Source organism: Balaenoptera musculus, chromosome 19 (genome assembly GCF_009873245.2).
Source record: "Balaenoptera musculus isolate JJ_BM4_2016_0621 chromosome 19, mBalMus1.pri.v3, whole genome shotgun sequence".
Classification (NCBI taxonomy): domain Eukaryota; kingdom Metazoa; phylum Chordata; class Mammalia; order Artiodactyla; family Balaenopteridae; genus Balaenoptera; species Balaenoptera musculus.
In genome coordinates, this window is record NC_045803.1 from 18,652,878 (window position 1) to 18,671,431 (window position 18,554).

Genomic DNA, 18,554 nt, shown 5'->3' on the forward strand with positions numbered 1-18,554 from the left:
CCTTGCAGTGCATGAGCTTCTCATTGCTGTGACTTCTCTTGTTGCGGAGCACGGGCTCTAGGCGCGTGGGCTTCAGTAGTTGCAGCATGCAGGCTCAGTAGTTGCGTCACACAGGCTTCAGTAGTTGCGGCACGTGAGCCCAGTAGCTCTGTGGCATGTGGGCTCTTCCTGGACCAGGGGTCAAACCCATGTCCCCTGCGTTGGCAGGCAGATTCTTAACCACTGTGCCACCAGGGAAGTCCCGGGATGGAAGTTTAGATCATTGATTTTCAACGTTCTTTTCTACTGCCTACATTTAGAGCTATAAATTTTTCTCTAAGCACTACTTTAGCTGCATTTCGCCAATTACGATATTTCATGGTTTTATTTTCTGATTTTATTATTATCTCTTCTTTGAACTGTAGGTATTTAGAAGTTTATTGCTTAATTCCCAAACAATTTTGGATTTTATATTTTTCTGTTACTGATTCCTAGTTTAATTCTACTGTACCAATGAATATTCTCTGTATTTCATCCCTTTGAAATTTGTTGAAACTTCCAACATATGTTATTGTTTCATGATAAGTGTTTCATGTATACTTAATGAGAGCATGTAGTCTGCAGTTGTTGGCTGTAGTGTTCTGTATATGTCAATGAAATTAAGTTGGTTAATTGTATTGTTTGTATCTTCTGCAACTTTACTGATTTCTCTGTTTGCTTGTTCTGTCATCAGAAGAGGTATGTGAAAATCTGAAACTATGCTTGTCGATTTATCTGTTTCTCATTTCTGTCAATTTTTATAAATCAATTTTATTAGAATAAAATTTATATACAATAAAATTCATTATGTGTATAATTCAGTAAGTTTTTAAAAACAGCTTTGTTGGAATATAATTCACATACTTTACAACTGACCCACTTAAACTGTACAACTAAAATGCCTTTTTGTATGTCTATAGATTTGTGCAGTCGTCATCACAATCAATTTTAGAATATTTTCATCACCCAAGAAGAAACCCTGTACCCATTAGCAGTCATTCCCTTGGCCACCACTAATCTATTTTCTGTCTTTATGGATTTGCCTACTTTAGCATTTGATATAAACGGAGTCATACAGTATGTGGCCTTTTATATCTGGCTTCATTCACTGTGTTTTCAAAATTCATCCATGTTGTAGCATGAATCAGTACTTTGGTCATTTTTATGGCTGAGAAATATTCCAGTCTATGGATATATTGGTTTCTGTTTGCATAATATATCTTTTCCCATCCTTTCACTTTCATCTTGTGTCTTTGAGTCTAAAGTGTCTCTTTTGAGCATATAGCTGAATCTTTTTTTTTCCCATCTATTCTGCCAATCCTTGTTTTTTAATTGGAAAATTTAATCCATTTACATCTAAAGTAATTACTGATAAGGAAAACCTTCTTTCTGCCATTTTGTTATTAGTTTTCTGTGTCATATATAATCTTTGTTCCTCAGTTTCTCCATTACTCCCTTCTTTTGTGTTTAATTGATTTTTTTGCAGTATACAGTTTTGATTCCTTTTTTATTTCATTTTCTGTATATTTTAGTTATTTTCTTAGTGGTTACCCAGAGGATTACAAATGACTTCTTAAACTTGTAATAATCTAGTTTGCATTAATATCAGTTGATTTCAAGAGTACACAAAAATTATGCTCCCTTCCTTTGTGCTGTTATTGCATACAGATTGCATCTTTATACATTTCGCAGTGATCTACACAGGTTTATAATTATTGCTTTACGCAGTTGTCTTTTAAATCAGATAGGACTTACAAACAAAAAATACATTTACACTGTTTCTGTACTTGCCTATGTAATTACCTTTACCAGTGCCCTTTTTCTCCTTATATGGATCCTAGTTACTCTCTAGAAACTCCTTTCAGTATAGTCTGAAAGATTCCTTTTAGTATTTCTTATAAGCTAGGTCTTCTAGTGATGAATTCTCCCAGTTTTTGTTTATCTGGGACTGTTTTAATTTCTCTTTCACTTATGAAGCATAGCTTTGCTGGATATGGAATCTTTGTTGACAGATACTTTTCTTTTAGCAATTTGAATATGTCATCCCGTATTCTGCCTTCTGGCCTCTGTAGTTTCTGATGAGAAATCAGCCACTAATCTTACTGAAGATCCTTTGCGTGTGATGAATTTGTTTTCTCTTACTGCTTTTAAGGTTTTCTTTTGACAGTTTGATTATGTGTCTGGGTGTGGATCTCTTTTGAGTTTATCCCACTTGGAGTTCATTGAGCTTTATGGATGTTTACATTGATGTTTTTCATTGAATCGGCAAAGTTTTTGGCCATTGTATTTTCAAATATTCTTCTGCTCCATTATCTCTCTCCTTTTCTTCTGGAACTCCTATTATGTGTATGTGGGTATACTTGATGGAAGAGGCTATGCTGTCTGCCTAGCGAGGGTGGAGGATGGCGTTTTGCAGCCAAGCAGCTTGTTCTCCAACTGACGACACTTGGAGGACGTGGCCTGGACTGCCAAGTCTGCTGCAGGACGTGAGCAGCAGCAGGCCTTCTGTTGTCCAGGGAGTCATGAAGTTAAAGTTCTCTTGGTCAGGCTTTCTCTTGGTATGTCTTGAATGAAGTATTTCTTGCTGGGAGATGATAGACCACTGAACTAATGGACTTTACTTGTTTTCTGTCTGTAGGTTCAATGTCAACAACACCATTCTTCATCCGGAGATTGTGGAATGGTGAGTGTGGCTTGTGGCTCTTTGTTATGCTCAGCCCAGGAAGGTGAGAGACCCTGCTGTTCCCGCCCACACCATCTCAGAGAGCCCCTCAGACAAGCTGGTCCCTAGAACTCTTGTCTCAGCCTCTTCTGTTTTGTATTTTTTGTTTGTCAGTTGGTCTGTTTTTTCCAAAAGGACACACGTCACTCGAATGTCAATTAAATTTCTCTTTTTCTTTAGGGGTTTTTAAAAGAAATCTTACCATAAATGAGCCAAACGTATATAGCTCAGTTAAAGTAGCTAGTGAAAAAGAATAAAAATAAACATCATACATGATCCTAATACCAGAAAGGTAAACATGTTTTCCTCATGTCATGCATATGTCTTGACTAGTTGGCATCCTTTTTACGTGTCTTATGTTGCCTGCTCTCTTTTTTTGCTGGTACTGATAGCCCTACCTGCAGTGTGTTTTCTGCTGGGTCACAGCAGGGCAAGGTGCCTCCAGTTGGGCATCGCCTCTGTGGGCCCTTGAAGAGGCTGGAGACAAGAAAGGTTGGTGGCTTTGTGTGGCCAGCCTAGAGCCGCACACTGTGGAAATGGCCCCTGAGGTTGGTTAGAGAGACGGGCAGGGGCCGGGTGGGCCGTGGTGTCTGCCTGGACTTTGTCTTGAGAGAAATGGGAACCAGGGGAAACCTTCAAGGATTTAGGCAGGAGAATGGTAGGATCAGGTTTTCTTTTTTTTTTAATTTGTTTTTAAAAAATTTTTGGCTGTGTTGGGTCTTCATTGCTGCGCACGGGCTTTCTCTAGTTGCGGAAAGCGGGGGCTGCTCTTCATTGTGGTGCACGGGCTTCTCATTGTTGTGGAGCACGGGCTCTAGGCGCATGGGCTTCACTAGTTGTGGTATGTGGCTTCAGTAGTTGCGGTGCGTGGGCTTAGTTGTTCCGCGGCATGTGGGATCTTCCAGGGCCAGGGATCGAACCCGTGTCGCCTGCATTGGCAGGCAGATTCTTAACCACTGCGCCACCAGGGAAGCCCAGGTTTGCGTTTTTTAAAGCTGTGGGGCAGGAGTGGGAGCAGGCTGCCAGTTAGGAGGCTGCTGCAGGGTCCAGGTGGCCGTGGAGGGGTAGGTGACAGAGTTGAGAGTAAGGGGCAGTCAAGGGGAACGCTCCTGAGAGGAACCGGCCTTGATGTCTGAGTGAAGGGTGGAGTTGAATGTGACTCTGGGGTTTTGTCCTGAACAGCTGGGTGGTGTGTCACCAAGATGGGGCAGGTGCTTTGGCAGGTGAGGGACTTGTTTGTGGTGTGTTGAGTTTGAGGCAGGTGCCAATGGGAGAGAGGCTGGTCCAGAGGCGAAGATCTGAGGGCTGTCGACAGGCATCGATACTGACCCTTGCGAGAGCTGGCGGGTGGGCGGGCCAGCAGCTCTGTCGGCAGCCCTGGCCCGGTGCCCATCCTGGCCGCACACTCTGTGAGCATGGGGGCTTGTGTCCTTCCAGCTCACAGCCACCTCTTCTTGTTTTGATGAAGTAACAAATGCCTGGCCCCTCCGTAGCCCCCAGTTGGCAGAAGAATAAATCCTGGCTACTCAGGGACCGCGTCCACCTATGTCCCAGATGTGGCATCCCTTGTGGCCGCTTACATTCTGAGTACTTTGAAGACCAGGGCTGGGTTGTGCACCCCAGCATCTCCTGAGGGACAAGTCATTAGTTTGTCACTTTGGAACGAGCATGCTTTAATTCTGGTGACATTTCCAAGGCTCTTAGGTAGATTCTGCGTTCATAAGATACTTCCCAGTTTTATTAAAGCCAACAGCAGAAAGGACTTATTTGGCATTTGATGGCAGTAGAACTGTTTTAGAAATGTCACGTTGTCCTTACTGCCTCAGGGGTGTGTTTTAGCAGCGTGCGTTCTGGCCTCTGTAGTGACTGCAGTCATTCTTGGTGGGAGCCATGCGAGTTATCTCCCTCCTCCGGTAACTGGAGAAAGGATTCTGGGTGGAATGGCGGGCAGGCCCCTCATTTACAGGAGAAACTGGGTTTCCATGGTATTAAATTATGGCTCATTGATGTATCTTTGGGCCCCTGTCCTGGATGCTTTTTCCAACGCCCCCCTCTCGGCCCGTGGAGAGAAGTTACCTGGGGTAATGGAAAAACTATCCAGTTGGGCATATCCAAATTCTCACCCCAGCCCACCCACCTCAGGAAGTCACTTAACTTCTCCGAGCGTCAGCTTCTTCATCTATAAAATGGGGATGTAGTAATGCCTAACTCACAGCATGGACGTGAAGATTTATGCTGCCTAACAATTACCATAGACGGGGTGGCTTATGAGCAACAGAAATTCATTTCTGAAAATTCTGGACGCTGGGAGGTCTAAGGCCAAGGTGAGGACCCACTTTCTGGTTCATAGACGGCCGTCTTCTTTCTGTGTCCTCAAATGGCAGAAGGGGTGAGGGAGTTCTCTAGGGTCTCTTTTATAAGGGTACCAATCCCATTCATGAGGGTTCCACCCTCATAACCTAAGTACCCCTCAAAGATCCTATCTCCAAATACTATCACGCTGGGGATAGGTTTCAACCTATGAATTTGGGGGGAACACGGTGTTCGTGTATAACACCAAGCCTCAGTTTCCACACCTGCAGAGTGGACGTGGTCTCCCTTGATGGATGGCTCAAGGATTGAGTGAGAGCAAAAGTCAAGTGACAACACATCCTAGTAATCATGCTGTCACCTTTTGAGACTTCCTTTGTGCAAGGTGCTGTGCTAAGCACTTGACACACGTCACCTTATTTAAAGAGGTATTTTATTTATGTTATAAGGTAGGACTCTGATTATCCCCATGCTACAGGTGAGCAAACTGAGGCACAGGAAAGTGATTTGCCGAAGAAAAAGCCAGGAGCTGAGCCCAGGCCAATGGTTCCAGGCTCTGATGCTGCCCCATGTGGCTCTGAGGAGTACCCTGAGGGGCGGGGGGTGCTGCCTGAGTGTCAGCCTCTCTCTCGGTTCATTCTTGGCCATCCGACCTGCTTAGAGCCCACAGAAAAGATCTTGTGGAGGCCAGGGTGTGGTGGGGTGGAGGGCCTGGGGACGTGCAGCTATGCTTCCCCCAGCACGGCGCCCTGCCACCCACATGTACCCCAGCTCCCAGGTAGCGGCTGAGCTGGGGATTTGGGATGCTTCCCGGAGCCTGTCTGATTAGGAGGCAACAGGCAGCCTCTCCCAGCACAGGGGAAGCTTCACTTCTCATTTATGTTTGGGTGTCACTCATTTCCTTTCTGTGACTGCTTTATTGTTTTCCATTCTCTCAAGCAGTACCTTTTTGATTTCCTGTAAATTCCTCTATAATCATACTCTTCTTCCCCACAAACATGAGATCATAGCTGATCATTTCTTTCCTTGTGCTAGGTATTGCAGTTTGAACGTGGAGGTCAGAAGTTGAAACTTAATAAGAGCAGGCGTCTCTCGCTTCCATAATTTAGGCTGTGGTTCTGCTTTCCTGTTCAGCAGATGATTAAATTGATCTGAAGGTGGGGTAGGAAATAAAAGGAGATACTTCTGTGCTGTCTAATAGCTCGGCGCCGTGGATTTCAGTTAAGCACTTCTGGAAGCGTCACAGAAAAGCAAGCATGTCAGCCATTGCTATGCACCTTCTCGGGTTTTGAGTGAGGCCGTGTTAACTTGAGTCGGTGTCATGCCAGTGTTAGAGCTGTTAATTACACGGAGCGGAGGTGGCCTGTGTGTATTCATCAGGCAGCGGGGTAAGCTGTCTATTTCTATTCCCCTGCCTATCTGTGCACGGGAGACGGTGAGGGGTGAATGGTTTGGGGCAGACATGCACCAGGATCCTGCATCCTGGGTAATGTGTCCCAAATTAGAAAAGGTACGTAGATGATGACTCAGATTCTTGGTGTGTGTATGAAAAGTATTCCAGTAGGCTTGCTGTCTTTGTGTCCCGGTGAATAGGCATTTAACCCTAAGTCAAGGAGAAAGCCAAGTGGAAAGTGGGGACCTGAGAGTAGGGGGGAGAACCTGACTTACTGTGCACTGGGAGGCTGGACACAGGAGGTGGGAGCATTCAGGCCCTGGTCCCAGCTCTCCCTGCACGTGGCTCGCGACTGCCTGGCCCCGGTCAGGTCTCAGGCACACTCAGCTCACCACGGGCTGAACCACCGTTTTCTTCCTGGCTCTGGTTTCTCTGAGAGGACTTATGGATTGAGCTTCCTGAGGATATGTAATTCCAACCAGCTCTTTCCTTTCTGTCCCTCCTGTTGTTCTGGGATTTTACCCTTTGAATCCCTGGGTCACAGGGTAGGGATGGAATGGCCGTGGGGGTTATGCGGTATGGAATTCCCGCACTCCTCTCCCGCAGAAGCCCCTGCACATTCATCTGCGGGAGAGATGGAATTCCTGTCCCTTCAAGTAGGTTTTGTGCAACGCTGTGGCACTTTGATGCTTAGAGACCGATTTTGGAAATACTTCATCCTGTCTTGGTACTATTTTAATCAGTGGAGCATTCAGACCTCACTTAATTGATGTCTTAATCCTGCATATAATGCCCAGAGGCAGTTTTGTGACCTGTGAATATTTAAGGAAAAAAAAGATTGCACGAATGAATCTCAGCTTGGTCCAGTTTTTGTCATTTCGGGCCAGTAGCAGGGGACTCTGTGCCTTCACCCCCGCCACCCTGCCTGTGGTGCTGCCTTTCCCCTCAAGCAGCCCCCTTGATGTGGTGATACTCACAGGCCTGGCCACGAGCTGGGGACCCTGCCTGAGTGCCTTCATCTCCTGCACACGTCAGGCACCTCCTCTTGCTGCCGGAAGAGCCTCAGTTGCCTTCTGCCCAGATGTCTTTTTTTTTTAAATTAATTAACTAATTAATTATTATTTTTGGCTGTTTTGGATCTTTGTTGCTGTGCACGGGCTTTCTCTAGTTGTGGCGAGCAGGGGCTACTCTTCGTCGTGGTGCAGGGGCTTCTCATTGCGGTGGCTTCTCTTGTTGCGGAGCATGGGCTCTAGGCGTGCAGGCTTCAGTAATTGTGGCACGTGGGCTCAGTAGCTGTGGCGCGCAGGCTCTAGAGCGCAGGCTCAGTAGTTGTGGCGCACAGGCTTAGCTGCTTCCCAGACCAGGGCTCGAACCCGTGTCCCCTGCATTGGCAGGCGGATTCTTAACCACTGCACCACCAGGGAAGTCCTGCCCAGATGTCTTAAGTGGCATCAGTGCTGTCCTGTCCTGAGCCTTGGTCCTCTGATGCTTCCTGAAGGAGGTGACCTTCGTCCTCCCCTGGGGATAGAAGCCTTGCAGATGATACTTCTAACCACCACCCCACATGTCCTTGGGCTGGACAAGGCGGGGGCTGAGTGTGACACTCAGAATCCCTCACTCCAAGGCGGCTGGGCCTACAGAGACTGAACCCCAGCAGAATCCCCCTACCTTGCCTTTTTGTGCTCGGGAGTAAAGGAAATAGCCTCCTCAAATTCAGGGCAGTGAAGTCTTCCTGCAGATGAGGAGAAACTGTGCAGAATGCTGGAAAGTCTTACTGTTTTCTGCCGTGATCTTAAAAACAGTTTCTGGTGCTTGTGTTGTGGAGATAACGGGGCCAGGTGGGGACGCCTGGCGCCAGGGCGAGACTTCAGCGCCAGAGTACCCTGTGGACAGTTGGGTGAGCCGGCACACAGCAGCCTTTACTTTCAGGGCCCTTAAAGCTTGGATTCAACTGGGCCAGGCCAGTGCTCAGCCAGGCCGGCTTCACTGGAGAACTGCCTTTGCCCTGGTTCAGTTTGCTTTTTTTTAACATGACTAAAAAAATAAGTCCTGAGGCAACCAGCTAGAGGCCTGGTTTGTCATCTTCCCCAAAGTGAAATCAGAAAAGAAAGCAGGACTCTGGGCCTCCATGGCGCAACGTGCTTATCATCTCTCATAGGCAGGGAGCATGGTCTGGGCTCCAAGAATCCTCTCTCCTTGGGCTGATGGAGTCTTTTTCCCGGCTCTTTTCAAGACTGAGGGTGCCTACGGGGCAGGGAGGAGGTGAGCGGAGAGCCTGTGAAGTGGGCCTCTGAGGCTGGGGCTGCCTCTTCCTGCCTCTGTGGCTGGGGGTGAGGCAGCGGTGGTGGGAGTTCGGACTGCTGAGGCCCGGGGAGGCTGTCCCCCACGCCCTGTGCTGCCCGGGGCCTGCCCGGCTGTGCGACATCCCACCACGACCTGGTGAACAGCCCAGGGAGGGCGGGGTGGAGGAGGCCTCCTTTTCTTTTTGAGATGAACCATTCTCTCTCCTGGTTGGAAGTAAGGTGTTTTCCAGCTTTGGTGCAATGCCCAGGTACTGTTACTAACCTGTAGTTACTGTGTGTCTGCTCTGGGCCAGGCACTGTTCTAGCCCTGGGACCCTGCCCTCCGGGGCTGTGGGCTTTTAGGGGGAGACTTAAATGAAAAGGAAATTACAAGCCTGATAGCTTACTGAGGATTCACATAGACTGCCCAGGGAATAGAGGGAGGGATCTAGCCTGGGAGGGGGCTGGAGGGAGCCCCTCCCCGCTTTCTGAGAAAGGAGCTAGAGGATGAATGTGCAGGAGCTGGTTCCAGGCAGAGGAGTCCCTGTCGGGGGTGAGGGGATGAGTGGTGGAGACAGGCAGGGTGTGGCCTAGAGAGCCTCCTGGTCGCTGGATAGAGTTTTAACTTCATCTGGACGACATCTAGAGGCTACTAAAGGTTTTAAGCCAGGGAAAGCCTGGTCAGATTTGCATTGCCCGAAGATCCACAGCTATGGTCGGGGAGCAGACAGGCCTGGAGGCCAGAAGAGCCAGGAGAGGTTGTCCAGGCTGGAGAGAGTGGGGTCTGGACGGAGCGAAAGGGGAGGCGTGAGAGGTTGCGGAGGTGGAATTGCCGCCCTTGGTCGTCGGTTGGATGTGGGAGTGATGGACGGATGAGAGGGAGGTGCCCAGGTGTCTGCATTAAGCAGTGGGAGGTGGGGAGCTGTGGCTGGAGACGGGAGCCTGCAGAAGGGTGGGAGTCTCTGTCCTGCTGAGCTGGAGGTGCCTGAGGGGGTCCTGCAGGTGGAACGCAGCTGAGAGGCCTGTGCCAGAGCTGGAGGTGCCTGGGGGGGTCCTGCAGGTGGAACGCAGCTGAGAGGACTGTGCCAGAGCTGGAGGTGCCTGGGGGGGTCCTGCAGGTGGAACGCAGCTGAGAGGCCTGTGCCAGAGCGGGGGGTTTGGGAGCAGGTGCAGCGGCAAGGCCGGGGGGCAGGGAGGGGAGGGCCCGTCAGAGGTGGAGGAGGGGAGGCAGCCGAGCACGTGCCAGCAGAGGCAGGCGTCACGGTGCCTCTTGCTCTTGGGAGGTCACGGAATGCCTCTGGGTTTGGCACCCTGGGGGTTGTTATCCCACGTGTTGGTGAGGCGGTGCTGGCAGAGTGGCAGGGCCTGAAGGGAGAAGAGGGGAGGGGAGAGGGTTAGTGAGAAGATGGGGAGGAGGTTTGTAAAAGCTGCTCTCCCTCCTCTCCAGAGGCAAGGACTGTCAGGGTTTCCTTTCTGGAAGCGTGGCTGGGTGGTGGGGGGGAAAGCTTGGCTGGAGGAGGAGGTGAGTGGTCATGGAGCTTCCAGTAAGAGGGGCAGGTGCACAGAGGCGGTTGGGGGCTGGGATCTGAGCCCATGTGTGCGTGTTGGGGGGCTGAGCCTCACTGACGAGAGGGCACCCCTTCCCTTGTAGGCGGGGAGAGAGGGGAGGATGGGGGTGGGGAGGGCTTGGGAGTTTGGAGAAGAGGTGAGAGTACGCCCACCTGCTGGCTTCTGTGTTCTCCAGGAAGTAGGGGATGAGTTCATTCATGTGACAAGGAGCCCGGGGAGGGCCCCGAGGTGGAGGAAGTTGAGAGGAGCCTGGACGCTCCCCCTGTGGCTCCCGGCAGAGCTGGGTGTGTGGAGGCAGGTGGCAGCTGGCTGTGCCGTCCGCGCAGCTGAGTGCTTTCCCCCTCAGCCTTCGTGTCCTGCACACACAGGCCTGGGCTTTGGTTCACCCCTTGCGGGCGTTCGGCCGAGCCTGTGTGGATCGAAGGGCACAAGTCCTAGGGGGTCTAAAGTGTTGGCCGGAGTGGTGGCTAGAGGGCTGGACCAGGGCTCTAGGCTGAAGAGAGAGGCAGGGGGTCAGAGGCGGTTGTAGCCTGGGCCTGGTTCCCACCTGTGTTGTCACTCTGGTCGTCACCGCGTCGGAGAATAGAGAGACCCGCTGCCAGCTCACAGATCCTCGGGCTGGGGCCGAGCAGGGCAGGAACGAAGCATCAGGGGCCGCTAGGTTATCTGTGAGTGGATTTGGACCACACCCTCCGGGGCACGGGAACCAGCTTTCTGTTCCCCCGGGTAGAGCTGCTCCCAGCGCCCCGAGGTGGAGCCGGAGAGCAAGCTTAGGCTTCAGGGTCTGCCCCTGAACAAAGGAGGCGGGTTCATCTGGAGGAAGTCTCAGTGGGTTGTGGGTTTGTCTCCCCTACATCCCCTGGAAGGTTTTACAGTCTTAGGAAGGTGTCCCTGTGCTGTACAATGCCTTCCTCCCCTCCCAGCGACAAATGGCTGGCTGTCCTACATGGGCGTTGTGGAGACAGCACAGGTCGGTAGCTGCCTCTGGTGGAGGTGGGGGCGCCTTCCCTGCCATCCTCAGCTGCCTCGGCGGTGGGCAGTGGCTGGACGAGGGGTGCGCTGTGGACGGAGGGGCAGGCGCTAATCTGCCATCATGACTCTCCGCTTTGCTGATCTTGAGGGGGCTTGAGCGTGTTCCCTCTGTGAGAGGGAGAGGTGGCTCTGTGGGAGCTTTGGTGAAGGCAGGTCACCTTCATAAAGGGAGCAGGGTCAGCCATGAGGGACGCACTGAGGACTCCATGCGCTTAAGGGCTGGGCCCACTGCCACTTACATGCCGTGAGCTGGAGGTGCTTATTTGAAATGCGTAGAAGTAGAAAAAGAATATTTATTTAGCTTCTCTACGGGAGGCTTACTTGGGGCTGAGATTGATTGCAAGGACCAGAAACCTAACCAATTTTGGGCAAATGAACATGAGCTTATTGTGAGGACCCCAGTACCCCCCTGGAGTCCAGCTGGCAGGAGGCACAGCTGAGCCTTGAAAGGACGGCAGGGTCTGTTGGTTGCACCGCCCCGTCCCCATTCCCAGCTTGACCCTATCTCACGCAGGGGGCCTGAGTCACATGGTTTTCCAAGGCTGCCTGGACGGGTGGGTGTGGCGGGGGGAAATGGGAGAACTCTTCAGCCATCTGGGCAGAGCCCTGGGAGTCAGCACACTCAAGATTCAGGTCCAGCAGCCTTGCCATGTAGATTGTATCCCCATTTAATGGATGAGGAAACTGAGTCTCAGTAAGGCACCATGTGTCTGGCTACAGAATCTGGGCTTCTGCCACCCACAGCGGCTTCCCGATCTTGTAACTGGAAACAGCCTGCACCCCTGAGGCTGGCGTTGGGTCGGGATGGGCCGTGCTTAGTGTAGCTCATCACTCCTGGGGCTTGGTGGCCCATCCTGCCCCCATCCTATGCCCAGGCAGCCCATCTGCAGCCCTGGGCTCCTTCCCAGGCTGTGCAGGGTGTGGAGGTTTCCCTGGAGGGGTCTGCCAGCTCCTGCTGGAAGTCGCTGACTTGCCGCTTCGTTTTTCTCCTTTCTGCAGCCGGGTCTTCAAGACAGACATGGAGCTGGAGGTTTTGCGCTACACCAATAAAATTTCCAGCGAGGCCCACCAGGAGGTAAGCTGGGCGCTGGCTCATTGGACCTGCCGTTCTGGGTGGGTTGGGGAAGCAGCATTGCTCTGTGTGGGGCAAGACGGCGGTGTCGAGGTGGACGGTCTTGGGGGGGCGCTGGCCCCCAGCAGGCAGGAAGTGTCACTGCGGACCTGAGATACGGTGCTGGCTGTTTACTGTTCCCCGGTGGGGACAGGGCAGGGAGGGCCTGTCCTCACCTTAAGGTACCCGCCCTCAGGGAACTTCCCAGCAAGAAGTCCCGACTTCCAGGACAGTAGAACTTTCCCTCCTCGCGTTCTGGCGGTCCCAGTTCCTTTTAAAGAATCTGTGGTCCTTAACCAAGATTCAAGCACGTTTATTACTATCATCCATTTTTTGAAAACACCCTCACCTGGTTCTTTCCCAAACCTTCCCACTTTACCTGAGGAGCAGGAGCAAATAAGGAAGTTTATTTTTGGAAATGGGTCCGGGCCATTGGGATAGCCCAGTACCTGCTTACTGACATTTGCAGAGTTGTGTCAGGAGACAGATGGGGGTCATGGGGGGCAACACAATCTCTTCTCCGAGTTCATTTTCTCTGTGTTTTATAAGCAGGGAAACCTCTTAGGATAGTTGTCATAGGCTTCTGAGCATTAAGTATTCACCAAACATGTCTTGGCTAAATCTTCGCTTGCCTCCCAAGGTGTTTATCGACTTCTGAACAGAAGTGCTCCGGAGTGGTTTAAATAAACTGTATGACTTCGGAGCTTTAAAAAAGTTCTAATTTGTCACATTTCTGCACCACTGTGTGCAGGTATCATTCTTTTTTTATTTTTATTTTTTAAAGAAGAGACTCTTTTGAAAAAATGCTCTACATTATTTATAAGGCGGTGTTACTTATCTCCTTAATACAAATGTCTTTGCTTAATATCCATCCTCCAGGTAATGAAGGCTGTAAAAGTGGGAATGAAAGAATATGAGATGGAAAGGTAAGCTGCTGTGTTTCTCTGGGTAAAGATTAAAATGTAAAAAACAGTAATTTACGTTCGCTGAGCAAGTAACAGATGAGGCGCGGCAGCCTGGCGCACAGATTGAGTGGGAATTAGGAGTAGGGCTTCGGCGTCGTGGGCAAAGAGGATTTTTCTTCCGACTGTGGCCGCCTCCCTGGCTCTTGGCAGAGTGTTTGATGGTAATGGTCTTTGATTACTTTTCAGGGTGGTTTAGTGCCCCATCATTCCACTCTTGGACTTTGTTGCTGCAATTTGCAGGAAACTACCAAATAACTGCTATTGTGACTCTGAAAGCCGCTAGTAAAACAGCTTGCCATTTTTATGTGTAAACACTGCCATTATGTCTGCTGTGCTTGGACGACTGGGTTGCGGGTTGGTTAAGTGGCTCATAAAGCGTTCTGGAGAGCTCCATCATCCTGCAGCTCCAGTTAGGCTGCAGGGAGCCTGTTGCCACCCGGGGCCTTCCCAGGGCTGCCCTGCTGTGCTGGGTGTGGCCTGGCCAGCTCCTCAGCCCCGCGCCAGGACCCAGGGGTCAGTCAGCGTGCTGCGGCCCACAGCATGAAGGAGCCCTGGGGTCAGACCCAAACTGCCCCAGTGGCTCCCCTCCCGGCCACCTCCTGGGGGCAGGAAGCCCCCATTCCCGAGTCTCTCACCAGTGACTGCGCCGCGTGGGAGCCCCTGTGGGGAGAAGACACTGAAGCTGCCGTTTTCTCCCCCTGTGACATAATAGGAAATGCGTATTTGGTCTCTGCCCCCAGTTCCTGGCACGGAGCTTGTAAAACCTTTGAAATGCCCTGATAGAGAGGAGCATCTGTTGTTCTTTATAATAATCCCCTTTCCACCGCACCTGAGTTTATGCTAATGAGGGACTCTCGGAGGCCCCGACCTCCTGGGAGAAGAGAGGGACTAGAGATGGAGATTGAGTTCTGACCAGTAATTTAATCAATCCTGTATCTAAGGAGGTAATGGCACTTCCATAAGCCCTAAACCAAAGGGTTTGGAAAGCGTCTAGGTTGGTGAACACGTGGAGGTGCTGAGAGGCTGGCATCCCTGGAGAGGGTTTGGAAGCTCCACGCCCCTCCCCCACACCTTGCCCTGTGCCTCTCTTCCACTTGGCTCTTCCTGAGTTGTATTCTTCCTAATAAAGTGATAATAGTAAGTAAAGCGCTCTCCTGAGTTCTGGGAGCCATTCTAGCAAATTATGAAACCCAAGGCTAGGTTTTGTGGGAACCCCTGATTTAAGGCCGATGGGTCAGAGGTAAAGGAGGGCTGGACTTGTGATTGGGGCCTGAAGAGGGGGCAGTTTCGTGGGACTGAGCCCTTAACCTGTGGGGTCTGCACTAACTCTGGCAGTTAGTTAGTGTCAGAAGGTGTCCACAGAGAGGTGGAGAATTGCTTAGTGTGGAAAACCTACATATTTGCTATCAGAAGTGTTGTGAGTACGAAAAAGCGTCTTACCTTGGACCCTCCACCCTGGGCTGCCCTCTCCTGCCTGGCCTTGTAAGAGCTTCGTGCTGCTGCCCCTTCCCCACCTCGCAGGGCCCATGTCCGCCCCAGGTACCCTCAGGGCCCACTCTGCCTCCACACCTTAGCAGTGCAGAGTGAGGGCGAGGTACAGACAGAGTCGGCAGTGGGCACCGTGGGCATTTACAATCACCATCATGTGGCTTGGGGGTAGGCGGCTTTTTTCAAAGTCTAATAACCCTTAAAGGAGTCCTGAACAGGGAGCCTCTATATTTCTCTCCCCTTACCCTGGGAGGTAAGAGGTTAACATGGCCTCGGAGGCCCCGCTGCTGTGCCTTCCCAGGAGGGGCATGGAACAAGTGAGTCATCAAGGACCCGGCTCTGTCAGGCCAGCCCAAGGAGGACGGGGAAGGGGCGGAGCCGTCTAGCTCTTGCCTCCGTGCTCTGGGATTCCCAGGGTCCTTGCCCCAGCCCCGCCCCCACCCCCGACCTGGGACAGGAGGAGTTGTGCGGGGCTGCCAGGGAGGTGGGCTGGGCAGTGGGTCCCTCAGATTGGCACTGGCCCAGAAACCTGTTCCCAGCTGAATTGGCCCACAGTGACCCACAGCTGATGCTTCAAATAAAACAACCCAGAAATTGGAGCAGGACTCGCTTGCTCCGGTGTGGAGCCATGCTGACTGCTGCGTTGTGCCCTAAACTGTGGGGAGTCCAGCTCTGAAGGTGGCTCCTGGGAGGGGCCTGAGCCGTCCTCGGTGTCCCAGAGCCAGATCAACCTGGGTGTGAGTTCTGGGTCGGGGGCTGGTGACTCAGAATACCTCCCCCAGCTCCCTACTCCCCAACCCGAGGTAATAGAGGTCTTTTCTTTTCTTTTAATGACAAATTTCAAATACCCCCCACCCGCAAGTAGAAGAGTATAATGAACGTCGAAGTCCCCATCAGGGTTTTCTGTTTCATTTTGTTTTACTGGAGTATTTAAAATCAAACCCCAGACATTGTGTCATTGTGTCAGTGGGTGTCTCAGTGGATGACGGTATTGTTTTCCTTTTCATGTAACCACTGTGTCATGATCACATCTAAGTAAGTTAACAGTAATCCTTAATGTTATAAATGTCTAGTTCATGTTGTCTAAAACTATCTTTTTAGAACTGGTTTATATGAGTTGGGATTCAGGGTCTACACGTTGCGGTTGGCTGTTGTTTGAAGGAGACCCTCTTGTTGAGCTGAGCTCCGAGGAGATCTTACATTTGTCTACAAAGGGCTCAGCCTCCCGCTCCACACTGCGTCCCAGGTTGGTCCCACTGCTGCCTCCTCTGTGGACCAGGGGCGGCCCTCGGAGAAATGATCCTGAGGCTCAGGGCCCGAAGCAGCCGCCCTGAGGGTGCTGAGTGGCATTAATCCAGCTCAACGTGCCAGGTGTGTGCCCTGTTGTGCACCTACTATGCGTCATGCCCACCCTGCGGCTGGCCGTAGGGGGTACAGGGAGGAAGCAGTGGCTACCTTCGCACCCTCAGCCCGGCAGGGGGGCCATCTGATCTCTGGGTCCCTGAGGCCTGAGAGCAGGGGGGTTCCTGGGGTGGAGTGTGGGGAGGGGTTTTAAAAGCTGAGGCAGAGATGATGAGGACAAGAGACAGAGTCTGTTCCCGAAGGGCAGGTAGGAGGGGTGACCTGGGAGGCAGATGGTGTCACCCCCTGGAGACAGTGGGAAGATGGTTCTCCCGGGACATTGGGGTGTCCCTGGCCAGATTTGAGGAGGGCACCACCCACTGCCAGTGCCAGCCTAAGCCCGGGGGCGTCTGCAGTGGTGAGGGGGCCGATGTCGCTTTCTCTGTCCCCACAGGCACGTCCCTGCCCAGGTAGCCTGGGATGCTGTTTTGTGGCCTGTGTCCTTGGAGCCTGGGAACTTTCTCTCTGAGGCCCCATCTCGTTAATCTGCAGTGTCTGCCCCGCAGTTGGTATCAGGAAATACGTGTGGGCGGGTTAGATGGATGGGCAGGAGAGAGAAGAAAATGTCCTGAACTACTTTTTCCTGTCTTCTCTGCCGCTGTGAACTTCAGCATTCTTCTCTTAACCAAGTGGGAGTATGAGATTGCGTCTAAAGCAGGTGGGGGCTCCCCAGGAGGTGTGGCCTCCTTAACACAGGCTGGACCGATGCCCAGGAAGGTCCAGGGCAGCGACTCTCGGGCAGGCCACCGACCCCTGGCTTAGAAGAGCATCCCTAGAACCTTCTGGACGTTCTGCTGAGAGCATGGCCAGCTCCAGCCCCACGGAGGGACACAGGGCAAGAAGGGCAGGGACTCCTGGGGGTGGGCCCAGGTTGGGGGGAGATTGGGGCTGATTTTCTGGAAGGCGGGCATACCACCGGCACAACGGCGCTCAGACTCAGACAAGGGCCGCTGGCCAGGAGACCCAGTTCTAAGCCTCATCTTTTTGTTTTATCATCAAAGGTTTGTCATAAAATCTGGAAGGCATGTTAGAAACAAGGAAGCCAGCTGGTGGCATTTATTAAGACTCCTCCCCTGTGCTGTGCCTGCAAGCAGGGTTCCAGGGAAAATGAAAATCAGTTTCTGCGATTGAGGTGTGGTAAATTGTGTTAAACCAATAAGACGTTAATGTTTGGGTAAATCGGGTGCTAATGGCATCTGACTGCAGGCCCAACCAGGCATGCATTTTACCTCCTCATGTTACTTAATGTTAGTGGCGTCAACGGCTTATAGCCGGCTGGCATGGGGCTAGCAGCTGAATCAATTACCGGCAAACACTAATTTAGAGCATGCTCAATTGGCTGTGTAAGCAGGTCCCGGTGCACATTTGCCACAAGGAGATTAATAACTTGATGTTTTTGACAGTCTGGGACCTTAATTGAAATAACGCTCTCTTTCTCTCCAAGCTGTGAACGGGGCATTTCGGGCCCTTTCCCGGCAGCTCCCGTGGGGGGTGTGGGAGTCATTTAACAGGCAGAGGGGTCTGTGAGGTGTACTAGGGGACAACACGGCGTTGTCCTCCTTCCCCAGCTGGCGTCCTTCTTGGCGGACAACCGGACCCCATCTGGAGACCCCTGACAAGGCCTGGGTTTCCCTGTGCTCCGTCACAGGCATCAGCCCACAATAAGAGTCTCCTGTTTTCTTTGTCATTTTTTTTTTTTAGCATCTTCATTGGAGTATAATTGCTTTACATGGTGTGTTAGTTTCTGCTGTATAACAAAGTGAATCAGCTATACATATACACATATCCCCATATCCCCTCCCTCTTGCGTCTCCCTCCCACCCTCCCTATCCCACTCCTCTAGGTGGTCACAAAGCACCGAGCTGATCTCCCTGTGCTATGCGGCTGCTTCCCACTAGCTATGGATTTTACATTTGGTAGTGTGTATATGTCCATGCCACTCTCTCACTTCTTTCAGTCATTTGTTAATGTTGAACTGCACGGCTGGGCTACTCCGTGCTCAGAGTCGCCTTGCTTTTTGCTCCCCTTTGTCCAGATGGAGCAAGTCAGGAATCTGTGTGTTCAATGCGCCCACTGGGCCCGGATTGGGGGCGGGGAGACAGGGCCAGGCCTGAGGGTCTTCCCCCCAGGGCTGGAGGGTGGGGGTCTCCCCCCTACAGACAACCCCCCACTACTCACACCACATACCACACACAGATACACACACACACACAAACACACCCCACCACACACCACACACACACACACACCACACACATACACT

The 18,554-nt window shown here is 51.6% G+C and overlaps 1 protein-coding gene across 1 annotated transcript in view; it reads left to right on the top strand.

The window, feature by feature from the left end:
• PEPD (peptidase D) overlaps positions 1 to 18,554 on the top strand; it is a 113,452-nt gene that overhangs the window by 31,768 nt on the left and 63,130 nt on the right. The window contains exons 7-9 of the mRNA XM_036834513.1: positions 2,657 to 2,701; positions 12,326 to 12,401; positions 13,317 to 13,363. Of these exons, the coding sequence (XP_036690408.1) occupies positions 2,657 to 2,701; positions 12,326 to 12,401; positions 13,317 to 13,363 (168 nt within the window). The remainder of the gene's footprint in view (positions 1 to 2,656; positions 2,702 to 12,325; positions 12,402 to 13,316; positions 13,364 to 18,554) is intronic.